Here is a 24,406-nt window from a genome sequence, read left to right on the forward strand (position 1 = left end):
AAGAATTGGGGTAATGAAAAGTATCCTACCAATGAAAAATATGGTGTGTGACTAGACCCTCAGTTTCTCAACTATGTCAAGGATGTGGGCCTCCAGGCTGAGCTGTCACGGCACCATGATTCTTAACTACATCGTTTGACAAATGGTTTCCCCATTAACGAATCAATTCTGATCCAGCATATACCAGTCACAGACTGTATCTGTGGGTTGTTTCTTCCCCCCATTTAGGAAGAAGCTCTGGAACTGCCTGAGAAAATTAAACTACTTAGACTAGAGAAGTAGAGATTTGTTTCACTTGCATCAGTTGCCAACTATTGCAAAATGGCTGTACCGCAAAGGGCATTTCTTTAAAGACATCAGAAATTAAGTGGAAAAGCCAAGAAGTAATGGCGCTTCCATAATGAAAGAGTTTGAAAATACCTCTTAAAAGCCATTTTTAAATGTAAAAAACCCGTAGCTCCTACGAAGTGTTTTTAGAGGTCCATCTACTGAGCATAAATATTCAGTTGAGCTTTGTGGATATAAGAGATTCTCTGTTCTACATGTGAGATGCAGTTTTGAATGTATACCTAGGATAACGTGCCACCATTCTGATAATTTAATATAGTCTGAGAGTTGAAGAGTTTATTTAGACAGTGGTGGGGAGGGTGGTGCAAATGGAGAGTTAGAAATCATTGGCAAGGAAATAAATTGAAAACATAAGTCAAAAGCAAAGCCTTGTTTTCAGCGAGCTGGACCTTAATAAATGAATAGATATAAGAGGGCAACAATAGCTTAAATTACAAGTCTCATAAAGCCAAAAATTTGTTTCCTTTTATGGTTAATTTAATATAGCTTTATGAATTTGGATGCACAAAGTATGAAAAATAGAAAAATCAACTACTTTTGTTTTAGTTCATTTTTCTGCTCAAAATCAAATAAGCCAGAAAAAAAGTTATGTTTTCAAGCCTGTCGAATTCCTTTTCCTCCATGATTCACTGATCCCTGATATGTCATGTCTGGCCTGGAAGAGAAGCAGATGTCATTCCAATAAGACCTCTGTTTCCTTGAACCTGCATCTTCATTCATCATTTTTGTCACATGCTGAGCACACACAGCCACTTGGACCAAACTCAAGGTCCCATTGCCTCTATGAATTCTAAAGAGATGGGCAGATTATTGTATAAAATTGCTCAAACTACAGCAACCTTGAAATCAAGTAATAATGATGAAAAATCACAACAAGTATTTATTATTCCCGAGCCAGGGATCAATGAGTTAATCAGCTATAACCAAGATGAACCAGAATTCTTTATCTCCTTTACAAACATTATGCTTTTAGGTCCCCCTAAGTCAATATATTAGGCTTTCACCCTTATGTAGACAGAGAGTAGCAAAATAGTATGAAATCCTGTGGTTCTTAATTTCTCTTGCTGGCAAGATGAAAGTCAGCAGACTTGATTCTAACTCCTACATGTGTGACCCAGGTAAGACATTTAACTATCCTGTGCCTCAGTGTCACCACTTATAGAATAAATTACCAACAACTAGCTTTGTTCCTTCCCATTTCAGAGCAGAGGCTATATCTAGAAAAGTGCCTTAAAGAATTGTTCTTTTGGGATTCCCTGGTGGCACAGTTGTTGAGAGTCCGCCTGCCGATGCAGGGGACATGGGTTTGTGCCCCGGTCCGGGAAGATCCCACATGCTGTGGAGTGCCTGGGCCCGTGACCATGGCCGCTGAGCCTGTGCATCCGGAGCCTGTGCTCCGCAACGGGAGAAGCCACAGCAGTGAGAGGCCCGTGTACCGCAAAAAAAAAAAAAAAAAAAAAGAATTGTTCTTTTCTGTAAGAGTCAGCAAATAAATGATTGGCAAAGAAATAGCCCTTAGGACACATGGCAAGAAAACCCTGCATCTCATATTTGGTTTGAACGACTGACAAGCACACCAATGTGCATTGTAACAAGCCACTTTTTATTTTCTAGGTTAGTGGCTTCCAACAGCATCTGATATTTAATATTGGCCCAAACACTTTTGGAAGAAGTGACAAAAAGTGGACGCTGATAAGCATCAGGCAATTTCCTCCCAACTTGTGCTCACAAATGACTTGTGAATGTTAAAATTCCAGGCTGGAACATTGCTCAAATTCTGATACTTTCTGGGAAGTGCCATTCTCTCTGGACAGTAAACGTCAACTCAGGCTACAAGACTGTGCAGATGGTATTCAGAAAGAGGGAAGTATGTTCTCATTGTGAGCTGAAATGCCCTGGCTTGGAAATAAAGCTTTACCTTTCACCCTTCTGCTAGAGCTGTTAACAGCCCGGATTTCCATTCAAAGATCCACTCCTTTCCTTTTTCAATGGCACCACAAAGGAAAATAGGACCAGAGATTACTCACCAAGACACAATATTCAGTACATCAATTTTCTCCATGCATGGAATATTACTCCAGCTGATTATAAAGTCTCGGGATTAGCCTTTTAAAGTGGCCACAAGTTGATCTTTAGTTTAAGCCAATTCATTTTCTTTTCAGACCTACACTACAGTTTTGCAAACACAGCTTTAGTCCCCTTTTGTTAAATTTACATATAAGAGAACTAATAATATAATTCATAGAATAATTCAGTGACTCATTGGGGGTCGTATGGAAAGTAACGGCATGGCATAGCTTTACAAGGCTCCCTCTGATAATCTGAGACACAAGTATTCAGTCCATCTTGCCCACAGTTCACTCCACAGTGCATAGAAGCTCAGATGATGAAATCAGTAGTATAAGTTAGACTTCTAGACTCCAGTTTCTAAAAATTGTCCTTGTCTTTTGCATTTATCAGAGAAAAAAGATTTCTACATAATTTCTCCACAGACCCGTTTCCTGTCTCTGAGACAGGAAAAGCGCCCCCCACCACAAAATGCCCTGTTTACCACAAGCACATAAATATAAGGCAGACGAATATAAGAAAGATGAATGTCCATCTGCAGTAACCCCCAAGAACTGAGAAATTCATGATTTACCAAAAAACTGTTATAACACCCCATGGGGATGTTAACTCTGGTTTCAATATTGAGACTCCAGTGAACACTGATTGCTAGAAAAGCTGCCTCATCCTTTCCAGCTTTACCATGAACCAGTAATATTTCTCTAGAACCATGTGTCCCTTTTTAAAGGGCCCTTTTGTACTCGTTCTTACTTTTGAGTATAGCATAGATTGAGGGAAGAGAGATACAGTAGGAATCAGAAAGAGGAGCTAGTGGCTAAAACATATCATCAGAGGATTTTCTACATCCTTCTCCACGAATGGTCCTAATTCTACCACTTCCCCAGTCATTAGAAGCCAAAACTGGAAAAGAACTAAGGGCTTGGAAAAGATGAAGAATTGTGTAGCAGGGGAAGCAAAGTGCACAATGAAGAAGAGAAATGCTTTGTCCCAGACCTTGTGGTGGTTAAAGTTGATCATCCCCTTTAAATTCTAAACACCTAAGACATAGAATATCATCTACTGTTCACTGTTCACTGGTAATCTGCCAGGTCACAAAGGCAGTCCTCCAATTTTTTCTTTCAAAATTATGTATATAGCATATGTTAGGAAAATTATTCACTTTTGGAATTCACCAATATCATGACAGTCTTCAAATCAATTATTTGAACTCACTAATTCCTCAGCTAAGGAAGTTTAATAAATAGAAAACACTGAATTTTCTTAAAGCAAATGGTTCTTTACATGCTCTGGATTAAGAGCATATTTGTTCATTTACAATATTTAAAAAAACATCCCCACCACAAAATGCCCTGTTTGGGATATACAGACATCTTGGAAACCAAGACATTTCTGTAAAATTTTTTGGTGGTTGTGCATGACTCTTTTTTGGTTCGTTGGTTGGTTGGGTTTTTTTCCCCTTTAACCCTTTTCTGCTGATTAAAATATTTAGAATCATTTTCACATGTTGAGTAACTAAGAAATCAAGAGCTCATGTCAACTGTTCAGCATACTGAAGAGGGTAATATTTTTATGATGATAGTTTCTAAATATAGAATAGATGCAAATGCTGAATATTTTTCTCTCCCTCTACTTGCTCTTCCTCACCCTCTCTTCTTCTAATTCAATGGAAAGAAAAAAGTATCTTTGAGAAGAAACCTGATGATTTCTATCTCTCAGTCCATTTTAGTTTCCAGACTGGAGTGAAATTCCTGGCACATTGTGTTATCTCTTTCCTTGCTCCTTCACATTGGTCTTGGCAATGATTTTTTTGGATATGACACTAAAGGCACAAGCAACAAAAGCAAAAATCAACAAGTGTGACTACATTGAATTAAAAAGCTTCTGCATAGCAAAAATAACAATCGACAAAATGAGAAGGCAACCTAATTTGCAAACCATATAACTGATAAGGGGTTAATATTCAAAATATACAAGGAACCCATGCAACTCAATAGCAAAAATACAAACAATCTGATTTTAAAACAGGCAGAGGACTTGAATAGACATTTTCCCAAAGACATACAAATGGCCAACAGGTACATGAAAGGTGTTCAACATCACTAATCATCAGGAAAATGCAAACCAAAATCACAGTGAGATATCACCTCACAACTGTTAGAGTGGCTATTATCAAAACATAAAGAGATAAATGCTGGTGAGGATGGTGAGAAAAGGAAACCTCAGCATATCACTGGTGGGAATGTAAATCAGTACAACCACTATGGAAAATTGTATGGAGGTTTTTCAAAAAATTAAAAATAGAATTACCACATGATCTAGCAATCCCACTTCTGGGTATATATCCAAAATATATGAAATCACTATCTGGAAGAGATATCCACACACCAATGTTCACTGAAGCATTATTCACAATATCCAAGACACGAAAACAACCTAAGTGTCCATTGACAGATGAACGGATTAAAAAAATGTGAGATATAGATACACACATATATACACAATGGGAGTATTATTCAGCAATAAAAATAGAAGAAGGTCCTGTCATTTGTGACAACATGGACTTTGAGGGCATTATCCTAAGTGAAATAAATCAGACAGAGAAAGACAAATACTGTATGATTTCACTGATATGTGGAATATAAAAACAACAAACTCATAGAAACGAAGAGTAGAATGATGGTTGCCAGGGGCTGAGAGGTGAGGAAATGGGAAGAGGTTGGTCAAAGCATACAAATGTTCAGTTATAAGATGAATAAGTTCCAGGGATCTAATGTACACCATGGTGACTATAATTAACAATACCATATTAAAAACTTGAAAGTTGCTATGAGAGTAGAGCATTAATGTTCTTACTGTAACAACAACAAGAACAACAACGAAATGATTATATGAGCAAGGGATGTGTTAACCAACCTTACTGTGGCAAATATTTCCCAATATATACATGTATAAAATCATCACATTCTACACTTTAAATGTATACAATGTTATATGTCAATTATATCTCAATAAAGCTGGGGGGAAAAGCTGTGAGAGAGAACCAGCTCCAACAGACATTAAATAAAGCTAGACAGCCTTTCTAATTAACACAGCATGGTACTGGTACATACAGAGGCAAACAGACCAATGGAAGAAAAACAGATGCAAGGATATTTAGTATACGATAAAAGCGTCATCTGAAATCACTGAGGCAAAGGTGGTATTTTAAACAATTGATGGTAGGATGTCTGCCTATCCATTTGAAAAAATAAAATTAGACTTCTATTACACCATACATAAGACATAAATTCAAAATGGATCAGGGTTCTAAATGTAAAACAATAAAACAACCATGTATGTACAAGAAGAAAATATGGATGAATTCTTATATTATCAGGGTGTAGGCTAATTGATAAATATGATCACATTAAATAAATTTAATTATAAATAAAGGAAATTCTGATACATGCTGGAACATGGATGAACCCTGAGGACATTATGCTAAGAGAAATAAGCCCTGTCACAAAAGGATAAATATGGCATGATTCCACTTATACGAGGTACTTAGAGTAGTTGAATTTAAACAGACAGAAAGTATAATGGTGGTTGCCAGGGCCTGGAGAGAGGGGGAAATGGGGAGTTGCTGTTTAATGGGTATAGAGTTTCAGTTTTGCAAGATGAAAAGAGTTCTGGAAATTGGTTGCACAACAATGTGAATGTACTTAACATTATTGAACTGTACACTTTAAAATGGTTAAGTTGGGGCTTCCCTGGTGGCGCAGTGGTTGAGAGTCCGCCTGCCGATGCAGGGGACACGGGTTCGTGTCCTGGTCCGGGAGGATCCCACATGCCGCGGAGCGGCTGGGCCTGTGAGCCATGGCCGCTGAGTCTGTGCTCCGCAACGGGAGAGGCCACAACAGTGAGAGGCCCGCATACAGCAAAAAAAAAAAAAAAAAAAAAAAAAAAAGGTTAAGCTGGCAAGCTTTATGTTATATTTTACCACAATTAAAAATAAAAATAGATTTTTAAAAAATTTTAACCATCCTTGCCAGAGACCAGCACGAACTAGATTCCTAGGGAAAAATTCCTCATGAGATTTTCCCAGAAAAGCAAAGTAAGAAGCACACTCATCTCCTGAGCTGTCAGAGGGAGCAATCTGCATTGACGCTTCTTACCAAGGAGGATCCATTTAACTTTTGCCAATGCATTTGCAAAACAAAGGAGAATTTATGAAGTGTCTCTAGTATCAATCCCCACAGCCACCACCTCACTTTCTCCCCCACTCTTTTTAACACTTTACCAGGCACCAACTTCTACAATCCCATGAAATCTGGAAAAACCAAGACATGTCTACAGGATGCCTACTGTAAAAACAGGTCAAGCATTTGAACAAAGGCATGGAAAATGCTTCCTTCTCCCCTCTTCCCACCACACACTAAATGGCTTTGCCTAATTGCTTGAATTACCCATCATGAATAACCCCTAGTAGAGGTGTGAAAGAGAAACCTATTAAATCAACATCACATATTCATATTCCTAGTCTCAAGACCTTGCAAAGCCCTAAAAAAGGAAGATATAAAACATGATGGAGGGTCAAGGGTGTCAATGAGTTTCAACGCATCAAGAATCAAGACATTAAGGAAGAAAATGATGCCTTCAGGAGATCTAATAAAATAAATAATGGGAATAGGAAGAATATTCAATAGGTCCACAGGAGCAGCTGCTTGAAGTTTCATCAATGATAGTAACACACCTAGAGAAAGAATGTACCAAAAAGATCGAAAGGGTCTGTCAGCATAGAAAACAAGGATTCAGAGAAGCAAGCAAGGTGATGCATGCTCAGCACTCTCAAGGATAGGAAGACACTAGACAGAAAAAGGGAACCTTCGATTCGACTCTACTTTGGGGTCTGCCATGCGTCTTATGAAATAACCTCAAAGTTTTATATATATATATATATATATATATATATATATATATATATATATATACACACATACACACACACACACACATATATACACACGTACATATATAAACACACACACATACATATATATATTTATATGTATAAAGTTTTGATTACTAATTGGACTCTCCAGAGCTACCATATTGAAAGTAATGTGCTCTGAATAGTGTTTTAGCTATTCTTCTCACAGCAAAAGGGCATTATCAAAATGATTTGCTGGTTAGAGTGAGTCTATTTCTGTGTTAACTCTAGGAGCACTGGTAACGTTCATTTTCTGGGCCCTGGACCAAAGCAATTTCTCCACGCTGATGCCACACTGCAGGACTTCTGCATGGCTAATCAGCCAGTCCTTTTCTATCAGCTTTTCCCATGACTGTGTAATGCACAATATTTAATTTAAAATGTTACCAAATTTTTAAATAAAGAGTATGGGATACATTCCATGAAGCACATTATGGTAGTGAACCCTGGTTGCCCAAGTTCATGAGGACCCTGAATGTCTCATAAGAAAGGGAATGTAAGGGATGGGAATGATTTTCTTGACTATTCAACAATCTTTCATAATAATAAGCCTTTCATAAAGGCTTGTAATCAACCTTTCTCAGCCATTTGAAGATTGAGTTGTATATAAGATGACCATATAATTTATCATCCACACTAAAACACTTCTGAAAATGAGATGATATTTTTGATATAAATGATAGGCACAAAACAGGACTTTCCCAAGCAAACAGGGGTGTATTATCATTGTCTTATGGCCTTGGTCATTGAATATTCATGACATATCTACTCAGAGAGAGGACTAATACTCTTTACAATTTAAAACCAGCTAGAAATGTTTGAAACAGAGTGATCTAAATACATTATTCAGTAAACAAAATAATCTCCCAAAGACAGAAAAACTTGTGATGACATTGGTCTGCTCATCTTCCCAAAATAATTTGTTCAGCTCGAGGTTAGTAAGAAAAAGGAACTCCTACTGCTTCTGATAAAGCCATCTGTGCTTCGGAAATGGCTGACAGGTACCTCCAGAAGAAGCAGTCAAAAGTCATTAACAATCAAAATCATGACAATTAAATACAAGGATCTATCAGGGTCTTATTATTCAAATTTCAATGAAAAGAATTCAAACACCCTCTCTCTCAAAGAGAAGAGCAGTTACTTTACTGTCTAAGTCCATTGGTTGCACTCTGCTATGAGGGTTCTCAAACCCCATTTTCTGACTGGCCTACAAGGAAAGGAACGGAGATAATAATTAGAATAAGCTTGAACCCTCAAAAATTTTCAAAAGCACATTCTTCTCTCATTGCAGATTTTCAGCCAGACTATGTATTCTGGGAAGATCTGGCATGTTTAAAAGTTCAAAGTTGAAAGCCCACATTCTATAAATAAATCTACAATGAACTGCTAAAAGGTTTATTTCTGATTTCTTATTTCACAAACTAGGAACTAAGCATAAAAATATTGGGTCATAAAATGCTTATAAAGTAGATTACTAGAAACTAATAGAACACATTATTATCTATTGAGCCAATGATGGGTCAAATGGCATTTGGAATCCTTGCAGAGAATATGAGTATGACCTTCATGTATACCATTTACAGAAAGCAATTTTATTTACATTTTTAAATCCACATAAAGGTGAAGGATGATACTGCTGCAAAATGGAACATTTAATTTTTTGCCCCAAGGCATAACTAAGCTCTCCCAAGGTCAAATGTAGTACAAGACTGAAATGACGCCAGACTCTCCAACTTCATCTCATGCCAGAGGCCTTCTACTTTGGGCATGAATATCTTGGATCTACCTTTATTCTTCAGAAATAGAAAAATTCCTAAATTCAACATAGACTGAGTAATTCTATAAAATATTTTGTGAGCATTTTTCTATTTTACTTTTAAATCACATATCCAGCCCACAGTGAAAATGCCTATGCTAAACTAGTTAAATGTTTGGGGCTATTTTGACTATAAGGTATTAAGCTAAACAGATTTTTTAAAGTTTCTTAATTTGTATCAATGTGCAAAGATTTTGCTTATAAAATAATATGGATTTGTATCTCTCTTTTATATCTGTCAGCTGTCAGAAACACAGAACTCACGAGGATAAATGCCATGAGAAACACTAGAGTTTATGCTTCTTACATGGGGTTATCCCCTTACAAATAAACTCTACTCTCCTCTCCCTACCTCCTCCTGCCCGGACATGGCAAATAATTCAGAAAACAGGCGTGTGATTTGTTAGAAGAGATACGGATGTCATGGATCATTTTAAACTCCATCACAGATGACTGTAAGAGCTGTGCTTTATGCCCGGGTCTCACTTATTACCTTACCCTGAGGCCCAGGGATCATTTTTCATATTGGTCAGGTCAATAGATGCAGAGTTCCTAAAGAGACTGTGTCCCACACACGCCATCAGCAGAAGCTAGAGTCACGACTATCAGTGTCAAACCTGCATATGTTACATTTGTATCCCCCCTTTGATGCACTACATCTAATAAAACTACTAAATTACAGCAGTACCAACAGCGTTTTATGTACACGTCCAGTTATCCAAATAAGGTCTATCCAGAGGAAGGGGAAGCAAGAACTAGTCACTGAAGTAGAAAGCAATCCAGTTCCTTCTTTCAAAAAATATTTTAATCACACACACACACACACACACACACACACACTATGGTGTTGTAATTAAAAGCAGTGGCTCAAGAATTAGACTATCTGGAAGAGAATCTTTCCACCTTGCACTGTTCATTCACATTCTCAGTACCTCAATTGTTTCATCTATAAAATGGAGTGTTATTAATGATATGACTAGGATGGGCATATTAATATATTAATATTAGTGATATTAATAGTACCTTACTGATGGTACCTATCACCTTACAGGGTTAAGAGAACTAAATGAAAAAAAAAATCCATGCTAAAGTCCTGGCACAGTGCTTGGCTCAGGGTATAAACAAGAAGGTAGAAGATTTTATCTTTTGCAGTCATCTCCACACCTTCCCCACTCTCAAGTCAAATCCAAGACACAAAATACTATCTCTGTGTAGGAACCCTTCTTGGGTACGCAGGACAATGCCTTGGAAGGAGGCATATGGTGGCCTACAGGAGATATTCTGAGCAGCATATAGGAAGGGTGCTGTGCTCTCAACCCACTAAATTATTTCATCTAGTACTTCTGGGGAGCTAATGTACTGCCACATACAAGCGTGCAGCTAGAATGAACTTCACCAGAGAAAAGCAGCCTGTCTCCCCTGTCCAAAGGTCTTTGTACTTTAAAACCCAGTGGGCTGTACATTTTGATTACCTTGTGTGCAAATTTTAAGAGAATTTCAAGTGTTAAAAGAAAAGTAAATAAAAGCAAATACTGTTCACAAATTAATCAATACTTAAAATTAGATCTTAATAAATGCCCATAGTGCTTGCCACCTGAAATTAAAACATCACAAGAATTCTCATTTCAATTAGGCAGTCTGTTCATTGGGCCTGCCGATGACTTGTCTCTTCATTTCTATAAACACTTGGGTAGTTGCTGTAAAAATGGCCATTTTCTTTTGTTTAATCATAATGGTTACTATTCTCATTAAATACATATGGCTTACTGGGCAGCCCTGGGCAAACGGTACAGCAATCAACCAGCTGCAAGAGGGAAACAAAAGATAGGATTGGTCTTAGGGCAGAGCGGTGTTTCATCCTTGTAACAGCTGTGCTGGGAGCATGGGAACCTGGTCCAGAAACGTTTCCCTCAACTTTTTTCCTTTACTATTGATTCACCACTGCTATGTGCCACACACCTTTCTAAGCTCCTTGTAACACATTAACTCAGTTAATCCTCAATAACAACTCTGTTGGGTAGGAGGTATTGTTAGCCTCATTTTATAGATTAGGTAATTAAGATCTGAGAGGTTAAAAAGTTTGCCCAAGGTCACAGAATTAAGAAAATACTTTGCCATTCTCTTCCCCTCTTTTCTCCTAATAAGTCTTTTATCAACGTCATTTCCCTTAAGAATTGAAGTGAGAGATGAGAGACCGGAGGGGGGGTGGAGGCATCCAGGATTAATGAAAAGGGCCTATTTTCTCCCTCCTGTGGCCAGGTCTTCACTGGAGCAAGAAGTCACCCACTTTCTCATCATTACTCTTCTATTCCTGAATAGAAGAGTAATGAATTCATTGCTGACATTGCACAGGTGCCATGATATTACCCACCTAGCTAGAAGTAGTGGTCTTTGGGAGGATATCAGCCATCTTTTGGCATGTTGATTTGCTGTTAAAACTTCTCATTTTTTTCAGTATTTGTTCAAGGGCGGAAAAAAATCCATCAGTCTGAGAAACGTGCAAATCCATCTGGCCACACATTAGAGCTCTTCTAACTGTGAAGGATTTCAGTCAAGAATGCAAGGCAGGATTAAACATCTCAGGCCAAATCATCCACTCTTCATGCTTCCACACTCCAGAACGTTTTCAGTCTGACAGCAGAGCTGCAGATCCAAAAGCGGTAGCTCAGCTCATATGTGCTAGTGCCAGTTCTGCTTTAGTTTGATAATGGCTAGAGACTGTGGCTGCCTCTGGTGCAGCTACTCATAACACTGCCTTACTAAACCAAAAGAAATAAAGTTGAAAATCTAATATGAGGCACTCATCATTCAATTACATATTTCTTGTGAAAGAGGCAAAAACTCTGCCATGTTCTGCAAAATCTCAACATCAATAGCAATTAAGTTTCACATCAAGAGCAGAGAAATACTACACTGACTATCCATGAATAACTTCATATGCAGTGGTTTGCATCTTTCTCTACATTTAATGCTGTAAGACATTAAATGATGGTGCCCTGGCACAAGAAACTATTCACAAATAACCAGAAAAAATATGTGAGTAAAGGTATTTTATATTTCCAATTTCAGAGATCATGTAGTCGGTCCTATTACCAACAGCACAGCTGCTCCAACAACAAATCACAAGTCATAGTTCAATTCAGTTTTAGAATCAAACCTGGGATTAATTATGGCATTTTCATTGAAAACTTCTCAAACAAAAAGTGTAATGGATCTCATGTAATCCAATGGATGTTTTTAAGAGTTTTCCATCAAGTATGGAGCAGCATCAGCAATGTATATACATGGTTGGTAAATTAGGGCAATGCTTCTCATTTAGAGGAGGCATTAACACAATAGTCTAGTGGCCATTTATACAAGAAGAAAAAAATATGACCATTCTAGAAGTTTACCTAGTAAACTTCGAGTGAAGTGGGGGAAAGGGGGAAGAAGGCTTTGAAAATGTCACTATGGTTTTAGGCTGCGTAAAATTCTCAGTCTAATAAGGCAGGAGAAAAAAAATGCTTCATTCCCCAAACGAAATGCATAGTAAGGAAAAAAAAATCCATAGTGGGGCTTACGGCTTGTCTTTGAGATCATAAACTAAGTAACAGATTAAAGAGAAATGCAGTCTTTAATATATGTTTGGAGGGGAAAAAAAAAGAATGAGGATCCCTCATTTTTCCAAATTTTGTCCACACCAATGAAAAACAAGAAGAGATTTATTTTAATAATTTCACTATACTCAGAAAGACTATTTTTATGAAGTCTGATGCTAAATTAAAACCTCTATCCATTTTCTTATTCAAAAAATGCATATAAAACGTTCAGTGTATTCAATGCCAATAAATATATGGTTGATCATTTTAAACAAAATAATAAAGCAATGTTGGAGGGTTTGTGTGTGTGTGTGTGTGTGTGTGCGCGACTTCACGGTGACTCACGGACCTCTTTGTAATCTAGTAAATCAATAAATTCATCTTTCCTAAAATTTTGATTATGTACTTAGATGTTGCCTTGGAACCTTACGATCAGTTTCAAAACTGGCCAAGTACATAAAAGAAGAAGCAGCCTTATGATTAGCACATCAGTGAACAAAGATGAACAATAAATTTCCATCACACTGTTAAACTCACTCAAAACAATCAAATACTTCATCGAACCATCTACAACTACCGATTGCACACCAAACCTGATTTTATATTCTCCCTATTTTAAATAGGTGTAATATTTTACAAGGGCTTCACGAGTAAGAGATCGTGAATGTAAAGCAGTCCATTAATTTTATATAAGCTGTTTTATATACCTGTGGGCCTCTAATAGCATTCAGCTACAAGGTTACAAGGAGAAGTATCATTTACTAAAGTTCAGTTGGAGAGGTTGGCATATATATACATCACTGAAATTCCAGCTATCGTGCCAGTAGTTCTTCACCAAAATTGCTTTCATTCTATAGCTGAAAATACTGACATAAACAGGACAACAATGTAGTATCAGGTACTAGACTCCTATCAAGGAAATGGTACTGTCAAACCCAAGCTGAAATTTCGGGTCCAACAACTTATGAAAACAAAAGAATTCCTTATTATAATTTTCCATGGAATCCTTCAAAGAGTAGACGTACAGATGTATATCCAGTTTTGCTCTTATGTGTGTGCGTGTGTGTGTGTATGTATGTGTGCGTGTTTAACCTGTACATGAAAGAGGGTCTTCTAAGCCAGGACATTTTCTCCAAGCCTTTCCATCATAATTTTTCTGGCAATAACCTATCTTAGAGAAGGAAATCGGTGCCTTCTTCCTTTTAGTCTATGGTTTTCAGTTTTATTAAAATTCCTGTTGATTTGCAGCATGATGTCTTTGTGTTGGCTCTGGAAGGCCCTGTTACTCTATGTATAAATGTGCATTGTGACAGGTTAGGGGCAGGGATAGGCAGAAAAATGTAGGGCTTTGCAGCTGTTTCCACCTAGCTGCTCAACTTCCTACATCATACTGCAACTTTGCCACATTTAGCCTAGTATATATTTCCAGTGAGTGGCGAGCCTGGCTTTTTTTCCCACTAAGTTAGTACAAGCTAATTAATGTCTTTTTCACTTTATTGGGATCTCTCCTGAAAAAGGCATGACTATGGGGTCTGGTCTCACAGAGACAGTCTTTTAGACTTGAGAAAAGTAAATTAAAGTGACATTTCTGTTAATATCAAAGCAGGCTTATTACTTCAATATAAGCACTTCCTTAATTTTCCTTTCTCAGCATGCTACCTAAATATAAATAAAAAGTCCTCCACTGGAGTTATGTTACATATATCTCACGGAGTTTAATTATAAAACCTCTAAAAATGAAGATGGTGGGAGGAAATGATGCCAGTAGATCATACAGTGCTGGTGTTGTGTTGGCTGGCTGTCTCTGCTGGCAAGGAAACAAAGACACTCAGGTAATCACAATGTACCATGAAAGGCTGGGCTCCAAAGAAAAGAAAATTCCAGGGGAGAAGGGTATTATTATTACTTTAGTGGCTGGAAGTCCACAATTTTAAATTTTGTTCTCATCAGTGTTATTATAAATGTTATTACAATTATTTTAGTTTTACTGCAATTAAGGAGGAGGAGTTAGGGTTTTTTTAAGGGCCACACCCTATCTTTTCTGCAGCATTGATCTGCTGTAATAAGGGAAAGGCTGCCAGATGAAGACCAAGCACTCAAAGATACACACACACGCACGCGCGCGTGGGTACACACACACACACACACACACACACACCCCTCACTTGACCATAAAAACTGGCATTTCAGGGAACAGTGAAGACACCTGTACAGGAATACAAGTTTCATCCCAGCAGCTGCCCACCAGGAGCGTCAGGCAACTTCTAGGAGTGAGAAAGGCTGTGCCAGGGCGTGAGGGCTGCAGAACGGAAGAGAAATGGGGAAACGCTGTGCAATATACTCGGCAGGACCCTCAACAGTTCGGCGACTCCAGTGGGTGCAAGTGGGGCCCATTCCCACTCCTGGAAAACTGCAGCTGACTGGCGCGCGCAGGCAAACGGCCAGCATCTCACCTGGAGCAGGAAGAAGGCCGTTCTCACCGGGGACCTTCGAGAATACCCTGGAGGCGTTTTGCCTAAACCTTCCCTTCCCTTCCTATTCAATATTCGACTTCCCTTCACCTCCAGATTCGTTCTCTTCTATCGGGCTTGCATTTCTCCAAGCTGGCTTCTCACACGAGTTGATGGAGCACTACCTGCCAGACCTCTGCTCCTTTAATACTGCGGGGATTTGCAGAATCGGGAGTCCAGAAAGGACCGGCTCTGACGCTAAGGCGAGAGAAAAGGACGGAACTTCCCAGCCAACCTTCGCCTTTGACACCGAGAACCCCTAGCGCCAACGCTCGGTACTCTCCGGCTTATTTCTGGACCAAATCAACCGTGTGACCGCCGCCAAGGAGGAACTGCTCGCACTTCAAGTGACCGCAGTGTCCGCTCTAGAGTGCTCGGGGAGGCCCGGGGCGGGGGGGAGGGGGAGTGTGCAACAGCAGCCGGAGCAAGAGGGAGAGGGGAGGGGAAGAGGAGGAGGAACGATGGTTGTGTATCAGTGTTCGAGGGGGTAGGGTTGGTGGAGTGTTTGTTTGTTTTGCTAAGTAAATAAGGAGAAACTGCCCCCCACCTCCATCCTGGGTCTAATGATGATAGATCCCATGCTGCTTCGGGCCCCACGCCGGGGAGCCTAACCACGGAAAATAATGAGGCTGCATCCCCATTCGTCTGCATTACGGGCGAGCCAGGCACTTTCGATAGCAAATATATCGATTCCCTTGCTCAGGCGTTGTTTCGCCTGCTCTCCGTGAATAATTACTGCTCCTCTGGAAATTCATAATAATTAGGACTCCGCACCCCACTCCACCCCGCGCTGCTTTTTAAAGGCGCATATCTGGTGGGCGACTTGGTGGCTCCAGCCGTGCTCCCCGTAGGTGGGAGATAGGGCAGGAATCATTGTTCCCCACTTGGTTTTACTCTTTCGTGACCCTCCTACCTCAGTTTCCTTGTCTGTCAAACGAGTCTTTTACAGTGTTAAAGATGCTTGCCGCTCTACCTCACAGGATGCGCGTTTCTGTTTGGGAAGAGGGGTAGATTTAACGAACTGTGCGAGGCAATGGGGGCAGGGGAGGAGAAAGTGGAGGAAAAGAAGGATTCACCTCTCCTCGGGACAAACTCTGTGGCGACCACGTGACGCCGCCACCAGGGAGGGGGCGGGGAAAGGAGCGCTAACGAGAAGCTCGGACCACAGGAAACCTTGGGGACCTAGCGATCGGAGCTTCGTGCTCCCGAAAGACTGGGAGGGGGAGGCGGGTGGTTCAGGTCGCGACTGGGCGGCAGCGACGTGTCTGCGGAAAGCGCGCACTCTGCTTGCAGAGGGGCCGAGCCCGCACCGCGGCTGGGAGGGAGGCCGGGCCTCGGGCACCACGCGGGGCGGAGCCTGTGGCGCTGTCCGTGGTCTTGAGGGATCGCACTGCGGGCCCGGCTTGCCCAGCCGCCGGCCTCCGGCCAAGGCCCCATTCACCCTCCGCGCCGCGGTCTCCCTCCGGAGAACCGCTGCTGTCCTGCCGGCTGCCCCAGGAGCATGGAAGCTCGGCGGCGTCAACGAAGAGTTCCCCAGAAGCCACGCTTCTGGTGTGAGGCCTTGGGGTCCAGATGCGAGAGCGCTGCACCTGTGTTTTCATAAACCCGTTGGGACTGCTGGAGGTCACCTGAGGCTAAAAGCAGACACTGGAGAGCGCAACTGTGACGGCGGTGACTCAGGCTGGGAAACTTCCCCGGGCCCGAACTCCGCGGCTTCGGTGAGAGGGCTGAGTTTCCGAGTCGAAGGTCTGAAGCCTACGTCGAAGGAAGTTTCTCGCTTCTAACTGAAGAAGATGACTTGAAATGGCCTTGAAAATCAATGGGTGGGAAGGGGGTCTGAGAACGAGGGCGACATACGTCAGGAGGACGCCCGCTCCCTCCGGTGGGGCGAGGGCGCGCAGCCTCTCTTCGCGCCCCTCGAGCCGCTGCCTCGATCCTTCCCGTCAGAATCCATTAGGGTGGCGGGGATATTGGGCGACGCCCGGCCAGAGTCAGGTTCGGCAGGGACGAGGAGAGCCCCCACGAGCCAGTTTCTAAGGAAACACTCGGTTTTTACAAGCAGCAATTTGTCTTACTGTGGGAGAAAAACAGCACCAGAAAAGCCTCACGGTTCTCCATTCTCATGAAGATGCAGCGGTGCGCTCCGGCCGCGGCCTGCTTATCCCCCTCCCCATCGTATTTCCGGCTGGAACAAGTAAAATACGCTCATTAATTTAAAGGAAGTGGGAGCCGGCGAAGCCGCGGCGGGAGGGGCACGTGCAGCGCGCTCTCTGCTCCTGAGGCCCTACGGCACGCACCATCCCCAGGCCCCAGCTCTGGGCGCCGCCTTGCCTTCCCGAGCCCCCGACCTGATGCCGAGGAACCTTCTATAACAGTGGGACCCCTAGAAGGGGAATTCTCTCCGCCTCACCCCCACCCACCCCCCGCCAGCCCCCACCTCCGAAGTAAACAAAACACACTAGGGAAAGCTGTTTACAGAGAAGGCAACCAGGTTTGGAGCCCGCAGCAGAAACGCGGCAAGCTCATTAGAAGTTTAAACAACAGCCAGCAACCAGCGAGGGCAGACAGCAAACTTGGAAAATGCGCCAACGCGCTCCTGGGCGCGCGGAGGGGCTTGAAGAAGCCGCCAATACATATCATCTCAATAAAAAGCCGCTCCTGGAAAGCTGGCATAGTAATTGAGATGGGCGCTCTTTCCTGATTTGGGTTGGCATTTCCTCATCTCGTGCTGACAGAGCCAGCTCAGGAAATTGCCGGTAATATTCATCTGGGAAGCACTTTCATTTAAGGTAATTCATTCGACTTTCACAATAAATTGAGTGACATCCTTACGGCGGAACCTTTTTATCCTTGATTAAGTGCTTGCCAAGCTTTGGTTCCCACTTTATTGTCACATTCCTTCAAGCGGAGTCGTCAACCTGCCCATCGGCAGCAGAAAAATGCGCGCGCGCCGTGTTTACCGAGCTCCGGGAGGGGTTAGTGCTGACTTAGAGAAAAAGAGCTAGTCTGGAGCTTGAGTAGCGGGTAAATCAAGACCGCAACTTCCCGCAAACTGACGACAGGACTGGCTAGAAGAATGTAGGGGGAGGCGAGGGAGCAGACCCGCCTTGCCACCCAGCTGCTCTGCAAGTCGCTGACCCGACGGCGCCCGGCAGGCCAACTCGCCTACTTCCCTCTATTAATTAAAATGGCGCGGACTGTTAAGGTCTTAGAATGAGATCTGAAGCTCCTAAAGGACGAGGTTGCTTTAAGAGAACTTGCCTGAATCGAATCAAACCTAGGCATTTTTTTAAAAAAGAAAGAAAGAGAGAAAGATAAAGAAAGAGAGAAAGAAAGAAAGGAAAGGAAAGAAAGAAAGAAAGAAAAAACGCTTCCTAGCTAGCCACTTGAGAGCAGGCAAACTTTCACAGTTTCCATCAGCTTTCTTTATGGGAAGAAGAGTGCAACAAGAGGGTTATTCTTCATTCTCAGGATTCCCTTTTGACCCTTAATATCACTGCGGCGACAGTCAAACTCACCGAGAGCTCTTCAGACCCCGCAATTCCAAGCAAGGCTGACAAGTACCTAGGTATTTCAGAACTAGGCGAAACTGGGAAGGCACCCCTTTGCCAATGCGTGGCCCCTTCTCCCCCACCCCCTATAAAAATCAAAGAAGCCCAAGAGAGAAAATTGCTTATTTGAAAAAGCAATATCCAAATGCTTTCATCACTCAAATGCCCTTTTGAAAATATTGTCGTCGGTGGTTATTACCTGGACAATACTGTCAATTTCTGTAGTCTGCAGAAAATCTTCCCTCAGATAGAAAAGTAGGACATTGGGCACCTATCTCAAAAAAATCAACCAATTTCCCTGACACCTGATATATTTTTCACCCAGACAACACTTTCATTAAGGAGGAAATAGCCGCCAACAATTCAAAGCCAGATGGAAATCAACTTCACACAAAGAGGAGCCACAAACTTAATGGCTTTCTGGGGAAATACTGCTGAGAAAGTTGGAGCAATTCTAGTTCTCTCCTTCTAATACTGAAAGCTGTTTCCCCAAAAGTATCACTAGAAGGCCCCAGACCAGTATAATCCTCCTGGAAGTGAGTAGAAGTGCGACCCACCCAAGCGCTTTCCACACACCCAGAGAGCTGCTTTCCTGGTCAGTGGAGAGTTGACTATTTCAGGGAAATGCCTGGAGTAGTAGCAACTTCTCCTCTCACAGAGCCCTGGAATAGGTCTTGAGGCTGATGAATTCTCATTTTGTGCTGCTGAGGCATAGGCTCCTTTAAAAATCTAGGTTTAATCCTTTATCTGGAAGGCTGATCTAGGGCACAAGAGTCAGGAAATTCAGTGGGATTGGGTAACTTATAGTACTGCCTCCAAGAACTGACCTTAATAGAGAACACTGAATCACTGCTGTTAGGTAATGTGCTTTTCTTTTCAGGAATAAGCTGAAATTAATTAAAATGTTCAGTGGTCAGCTGGCTTAATTTTCAAAGAATGGGAAGTACACATACCTAGTCCAAAGGATAGACACTGGTGATCTCTTTCCTGCTACTTTTCCCTTAGCTTCCACATTTCTTAACAGCTACCTTCATAATGAGTGGAATTCACCCAAACAGTCTGGCTTCTAACAGTGTAGAGATAGTATTCCATGAATATATTAACCATGCTTTAATCCCTGTTAAACAACTGGTATGGAATTCATATTTTCAGGATACCCTAAATTCGAGGGAATAGATGAATCAAAATGTTAAGCACAAGTTTTAGAAAGAACTTTCCATTTTTGCCCATATCGGTTAAAAAAGCAACTAGATTATTAGCAAATTAATCTCCTAGCAAAAATGGTGGGAACTAAATTGGAGGACAAGGGGCCTCTTCTCAGAATAGACTGTGGATGTGTGACTTGATCACAGTAGCATCATTCAGCAGCTCAGCAGAATCTCTGGACTCAGTTTCTGAGTAACGTTTTTGTTAACATGCCCTGGGAGTGCTATTTTACTTCTTTCTTGACTCTGAAAATTGCCACAGGTGAGCCCCCAAGCAGGACACCTCTGCCTTCTGCTGGGAGGTGCCCTCCCTGTGTGCTCATGCCTGTCCTTCAGCTCATAACTCAACTTAGGACCCTCATTCTTCCCATCCAGAAACCACAATTCCCTAGATTATCCAGTGTGTGCTTCAATTCTGTTAAAATGCTATTATCTGTTACCCCATTATATCATATTGAAAATATCCTGGAATCAATCCAGAACTGACAGGAGAATAAAGATTGCAGGACTTTTTTATTTTTAACAAGTATTATTACACTATAAGTTCCTCTCCTGCAGAATTCAGAATTTTAAATCAGCAATTCAATAACATTCAGTAAACAGAAGATTTCCTTGCCTTTATTATTATTTTTTTAATGATTTCCCACTCCTCTGCATTTATGGCTGGAGTTACCCCTGTGGTGATTTTTGAGTATCCTAGCTAATATGCTTCAGGAGGTAACTTTGCAGACACATCTCTAATTAACTTCCCATTGCAGTATTAAAATAAGCTTCTAGTTTGAAACAGGACAGACCCATCTCTCAAAGCACAAAAAAAGACTCAAAATTCTCAAACTAGAACAGGCATTCAAAGAACCCTGGGCCATGAAACATACTTTGAGAACATTCACCTAAATACAGGCTGGGAACTGTGGCTTAAATATGGAACACTGATCTGCTGGATAGAGAGTTATTTTTCATTTAAAAAAAAATCTTCTTAAAATTGGGAGTATTTAAGGTATGTCTCTAGAAGCAGAAGCCTAAATATTGTTGCATAGGAGATACCTAAACAAATCTTGATCCTGGAACATAATGTGTGATTATTCCTTGGGAAATATAACTGGGATTCGAGGGGCTTAAAGAGAAAGGTGATACTGTGGTATCAGCTATGAGGCAATGTACAGAGTGCCCCTGTCACTTAACTTGTGGTGTGAGTCCATAAGGACAAAAAAATTATTCATCTAACTCCTCCCTAGATTGTGGCAATTCAAGGGGGAAAATAAAATAATGGTTCTGCCACCCCTGCCTTTTTGGAGTGTAACTTGAAGCATCTCCTGACAACCTGCAGGCATCTATTGCAGTTTCTTGCAAAGGTCTGGGATGTTTTGGGGTGCAGCTCCAAACAAATGATAAATTCAGTTACTGTTTCTGGTATTTAACAAAATAGATGGAGAAAGAAGCTCTGACCACTTCTTGGTCTGTCTCATTGCCCGAGAGATTTAATCAACGGTTTCTATTTATTTACTTGCCGAAATCCAACCTGTCCTGACTGCCCAATTCACCCTTCTAAATTCATTTCCATGGTAAAAGTCAGCTTCTTGCTCCTCCTGGAAAACAGCTTGGGATCTTGCCGACAAATAACCGTGGGACTGCAATCCCTGGAAATACTGCCTTGGGTCACAGCCACCAGCCTTTTGTTTTTGTGGTGCGTGTGGTTTCTAATCCCCGACACATAAAACAATTTTAGATCGGAGAGAAAAAGAATGGACTTCTAAATCGCCTTCTCTATTTTATTGTTCACATTTTGTATTGTTTTGAGTGAAATTGGAAAAATTGTCTCCTTTCTCTGTATTACCAAAAGGCATTCAGGTAATGAAGTCTGTAACTAAACAGTAATTGAATCAGCATAATTTTCACACTGAATGGTTTTCAAATGCTCCCAGTTTACAATTAAAGGAGAATTAATGCGCTTGTTGTTGAGAACGCAGCGCATTAGAATAAATCCAGCACTGTTGTTGTAATGAGCGGAAAACGGTTTAACTGCCAACAAACACATTTAAAATTTAACACAACATATTGATTTCACTTCTACTTTTGACAGATTATTTTCCAGACTATCGAAATACTTGTTCCAAGCAATAACTGCACCACGGCCGCGAGCTTCTGCCGTGTGTGAGCACAGTTCAAGGACGTTACGAACAGTCCTGAGGTTCAGGTCCTGCGTAAAGGTATGCAGAGGAGAGGGGCAGGAGGGTTTCCATGGTCAAGGGAAGTTTTAACATTCTCCCTCTGTAGCTTTCACTTTGGGTCCCTCCCCCTTCTTTCAACAAACAATTTCTGTGTGTCCTCTGGCCAAACTTTATGCCATGCTTCTCTAAGCTCTCAATGTCAGTGGGTTTACTGGACACAGGTGGGCAAGAATGATTGAAGATGAGAAATGGGAAGGACACTTTTTGCAGTGCGTCTGCATTCTAGCCGGGGAAGGCACAGACTTTGGTAAAGGAGTCAAGAAAGGCCGTTCTTTTGGATTGGCTGCCCGGGCTTTCACCTGTTTACCCCAAGGTGTCCTGTAGGCGAGGACACTGACGCGCAGCGCCCTCTGGCGTCCGCGGCTGCCATGGTCAGGCGATAAAGGTGCAAACACACGCAACACTGAGGGTTCTTGGATTCCAGCTGAAACCCGTTTACACACATACCCTTACATTCATATTCACACACACGTATACATACACATCATTAGCATATACAGAGTTCACACAACTAGCAGCCCTGCAGTCACAGGCACCAGGGCATCAGCTGGGAAACGCTCTCAACTGCAGGGATGGCAACACTTTTGCTCCAAGAATTGTGGGTTCTGAAGCCCTTGGGGTTGAGACGGCACCGCTCACCCCATTCCCGTTTATTCAACCCATCATGCCGCCCCAGCGCTTCTTGTTCCTAGTCAGAACACACAGAGCCCTCAGTGCGCTCCAGCGGCCCAGAGGTAGGTTATGGGGTTCTGTGCACTGAGCACAACTTCACCAGCAGGATAAGACTGTCCCTGGCCCTCCCTGAAGTCAGACCCGAGAAATTGCGCTCTCGGTTTTGGTTCCGCGCGGTGCCCACAGCTACCAATCCACCACCACCACAATAAAGTGCTTCCCTCAAAGCCCTCTACCCTGCCCACGCAAACCCCAGTTCCAACAGTGGGCAAAGTCCGGACCTCAGAAAACGGCTCTGGGAGGACTCGGATGGTAGCTTTGCTTAGTATTTTCTCCCTAGCGACAAGGTCTGCCACTCCCTAATAAGGGGCTCAGCACTGGAACTGGGGTTTGGTTATTTGGTGGGAAGGAGAGATTGGGAGGAGAGGGAAGGGGAGCCTCTACATGTTTGCTGGAGCATCTCTGACCCAACTCCATCTGGACGCTTGTGGGGCTGCTAGATAGTTAAACTTGTCCTGTCTGAACCCTACGAGTCGAACAAAGTTACCTGCACTTCTTTATGTGCCGCATCTCCAAACTGGGGGTTAGGTGTGTGGATATACTTTCAAAGTCGGGGACCTGGGCAGATTCATTGCTTTCCATTCTCCACCTCCATTTCCTTTCGTTTAAACTCTGGATGAACTAATAAGAGTTCCCTGTCTTCCACCCCTTCTCTTTGCCTTCTCTCCCTATAAAGCATCCCGTCCAGCTATCTCCTCGGTTTCTGGGTGTCTAGGGCGCCCTAGACGCGGTTTAGAATCACTCGCAGGAGAGGGGGTACTGGAGCAGGAAACGAGGGTGGGAACCCCGGAAAATCCCACAGGGATGGGGAGATCAGTTTGCCAAAGTTGTTCCAACACCGTCGCTAGGAACGTCGCTCTTGCTGAACTGGCGGTCTCACCCTCCTCCCGCGCGCCCCCAGTTGCCTGGCCTTGCGACCAGGGTGTGATTGCGGGGGCGCGGGACTGGCAGCGACTTACCAAGTAGACGGTGGGCTGCAAGAGGAGAAGCACGTACCAGCACGTAGCCTGCATCCTCCCGCGTCTCAAACTTCCTCGGCGGTGCGTTCGCTGAGTCTTTGTTCCTTCAAAAACATAGATCCACCTGACATCCACTTTACAGAGCAAGGAGCGCTCTCAGCAGCCTAGATACAAATGAAATTAGACATCCCATGACCACGCGGGCAAGGTTAGGCTTGGCAACCAAGCGCGGAAAGGGGGTCGTGGCGGGAGGGATGGACCAAAAAAAAAAAAAAAAAAAAAAACCCAGAGGTGGGGGAGGCAGGAAAAACGGAAAAGCGAGCAAATCCAGCGTCTGAAACCCGCGAGCGCGCAGTCCGCAGGCAGGCGGGCAGGAGGGTTGGAGGATGAGGGGCTCCTTGCGCCCTACGCTGCTCGGGTGCGAGTTCCCGGGGGTGGAGCCA

General features: G+C 42.3%; 1 protein-coding gene across 1 annotated transcript in view; it reads right to left on the minus strand.

Annotated features, from left to right (window-relative positions):
• Nucleotides 1-24,017, minus strand: part of NXPH1 (neurexophilin 1) — a gene marked incomplete at both ends in the record, with an annotated part of 288,762 nt that extends 264,745 nt beyond the window's left edge. The window contains one exon of the mRNA XM_082632061.1: nucleotides 23,964-24,017. Coding sequence (XP_082488187.1) covers nucleotides 23,964-24,017 — 54 coding nt within the window. The remainder of the gene's footprint in view (nucleotides 1-23,963) is intronic.
• Between the last annotated feature and the right edge of the window lie 389 nt (nucleotides 24,018-24,406).

Source organism: Mesoplodon mirus (assembly GCF_964341445.2).
Source record: "Mesoplodon mirus genome assembly, chromosome: 9".
In the NCBI taxonomy this organism is placed as follows: Eukaryota; Metazoa; Chordata; class Mammalia; order Artiodactyla; family Ziphiidae; genus Mesoplodon; species Mesoplodon mirus.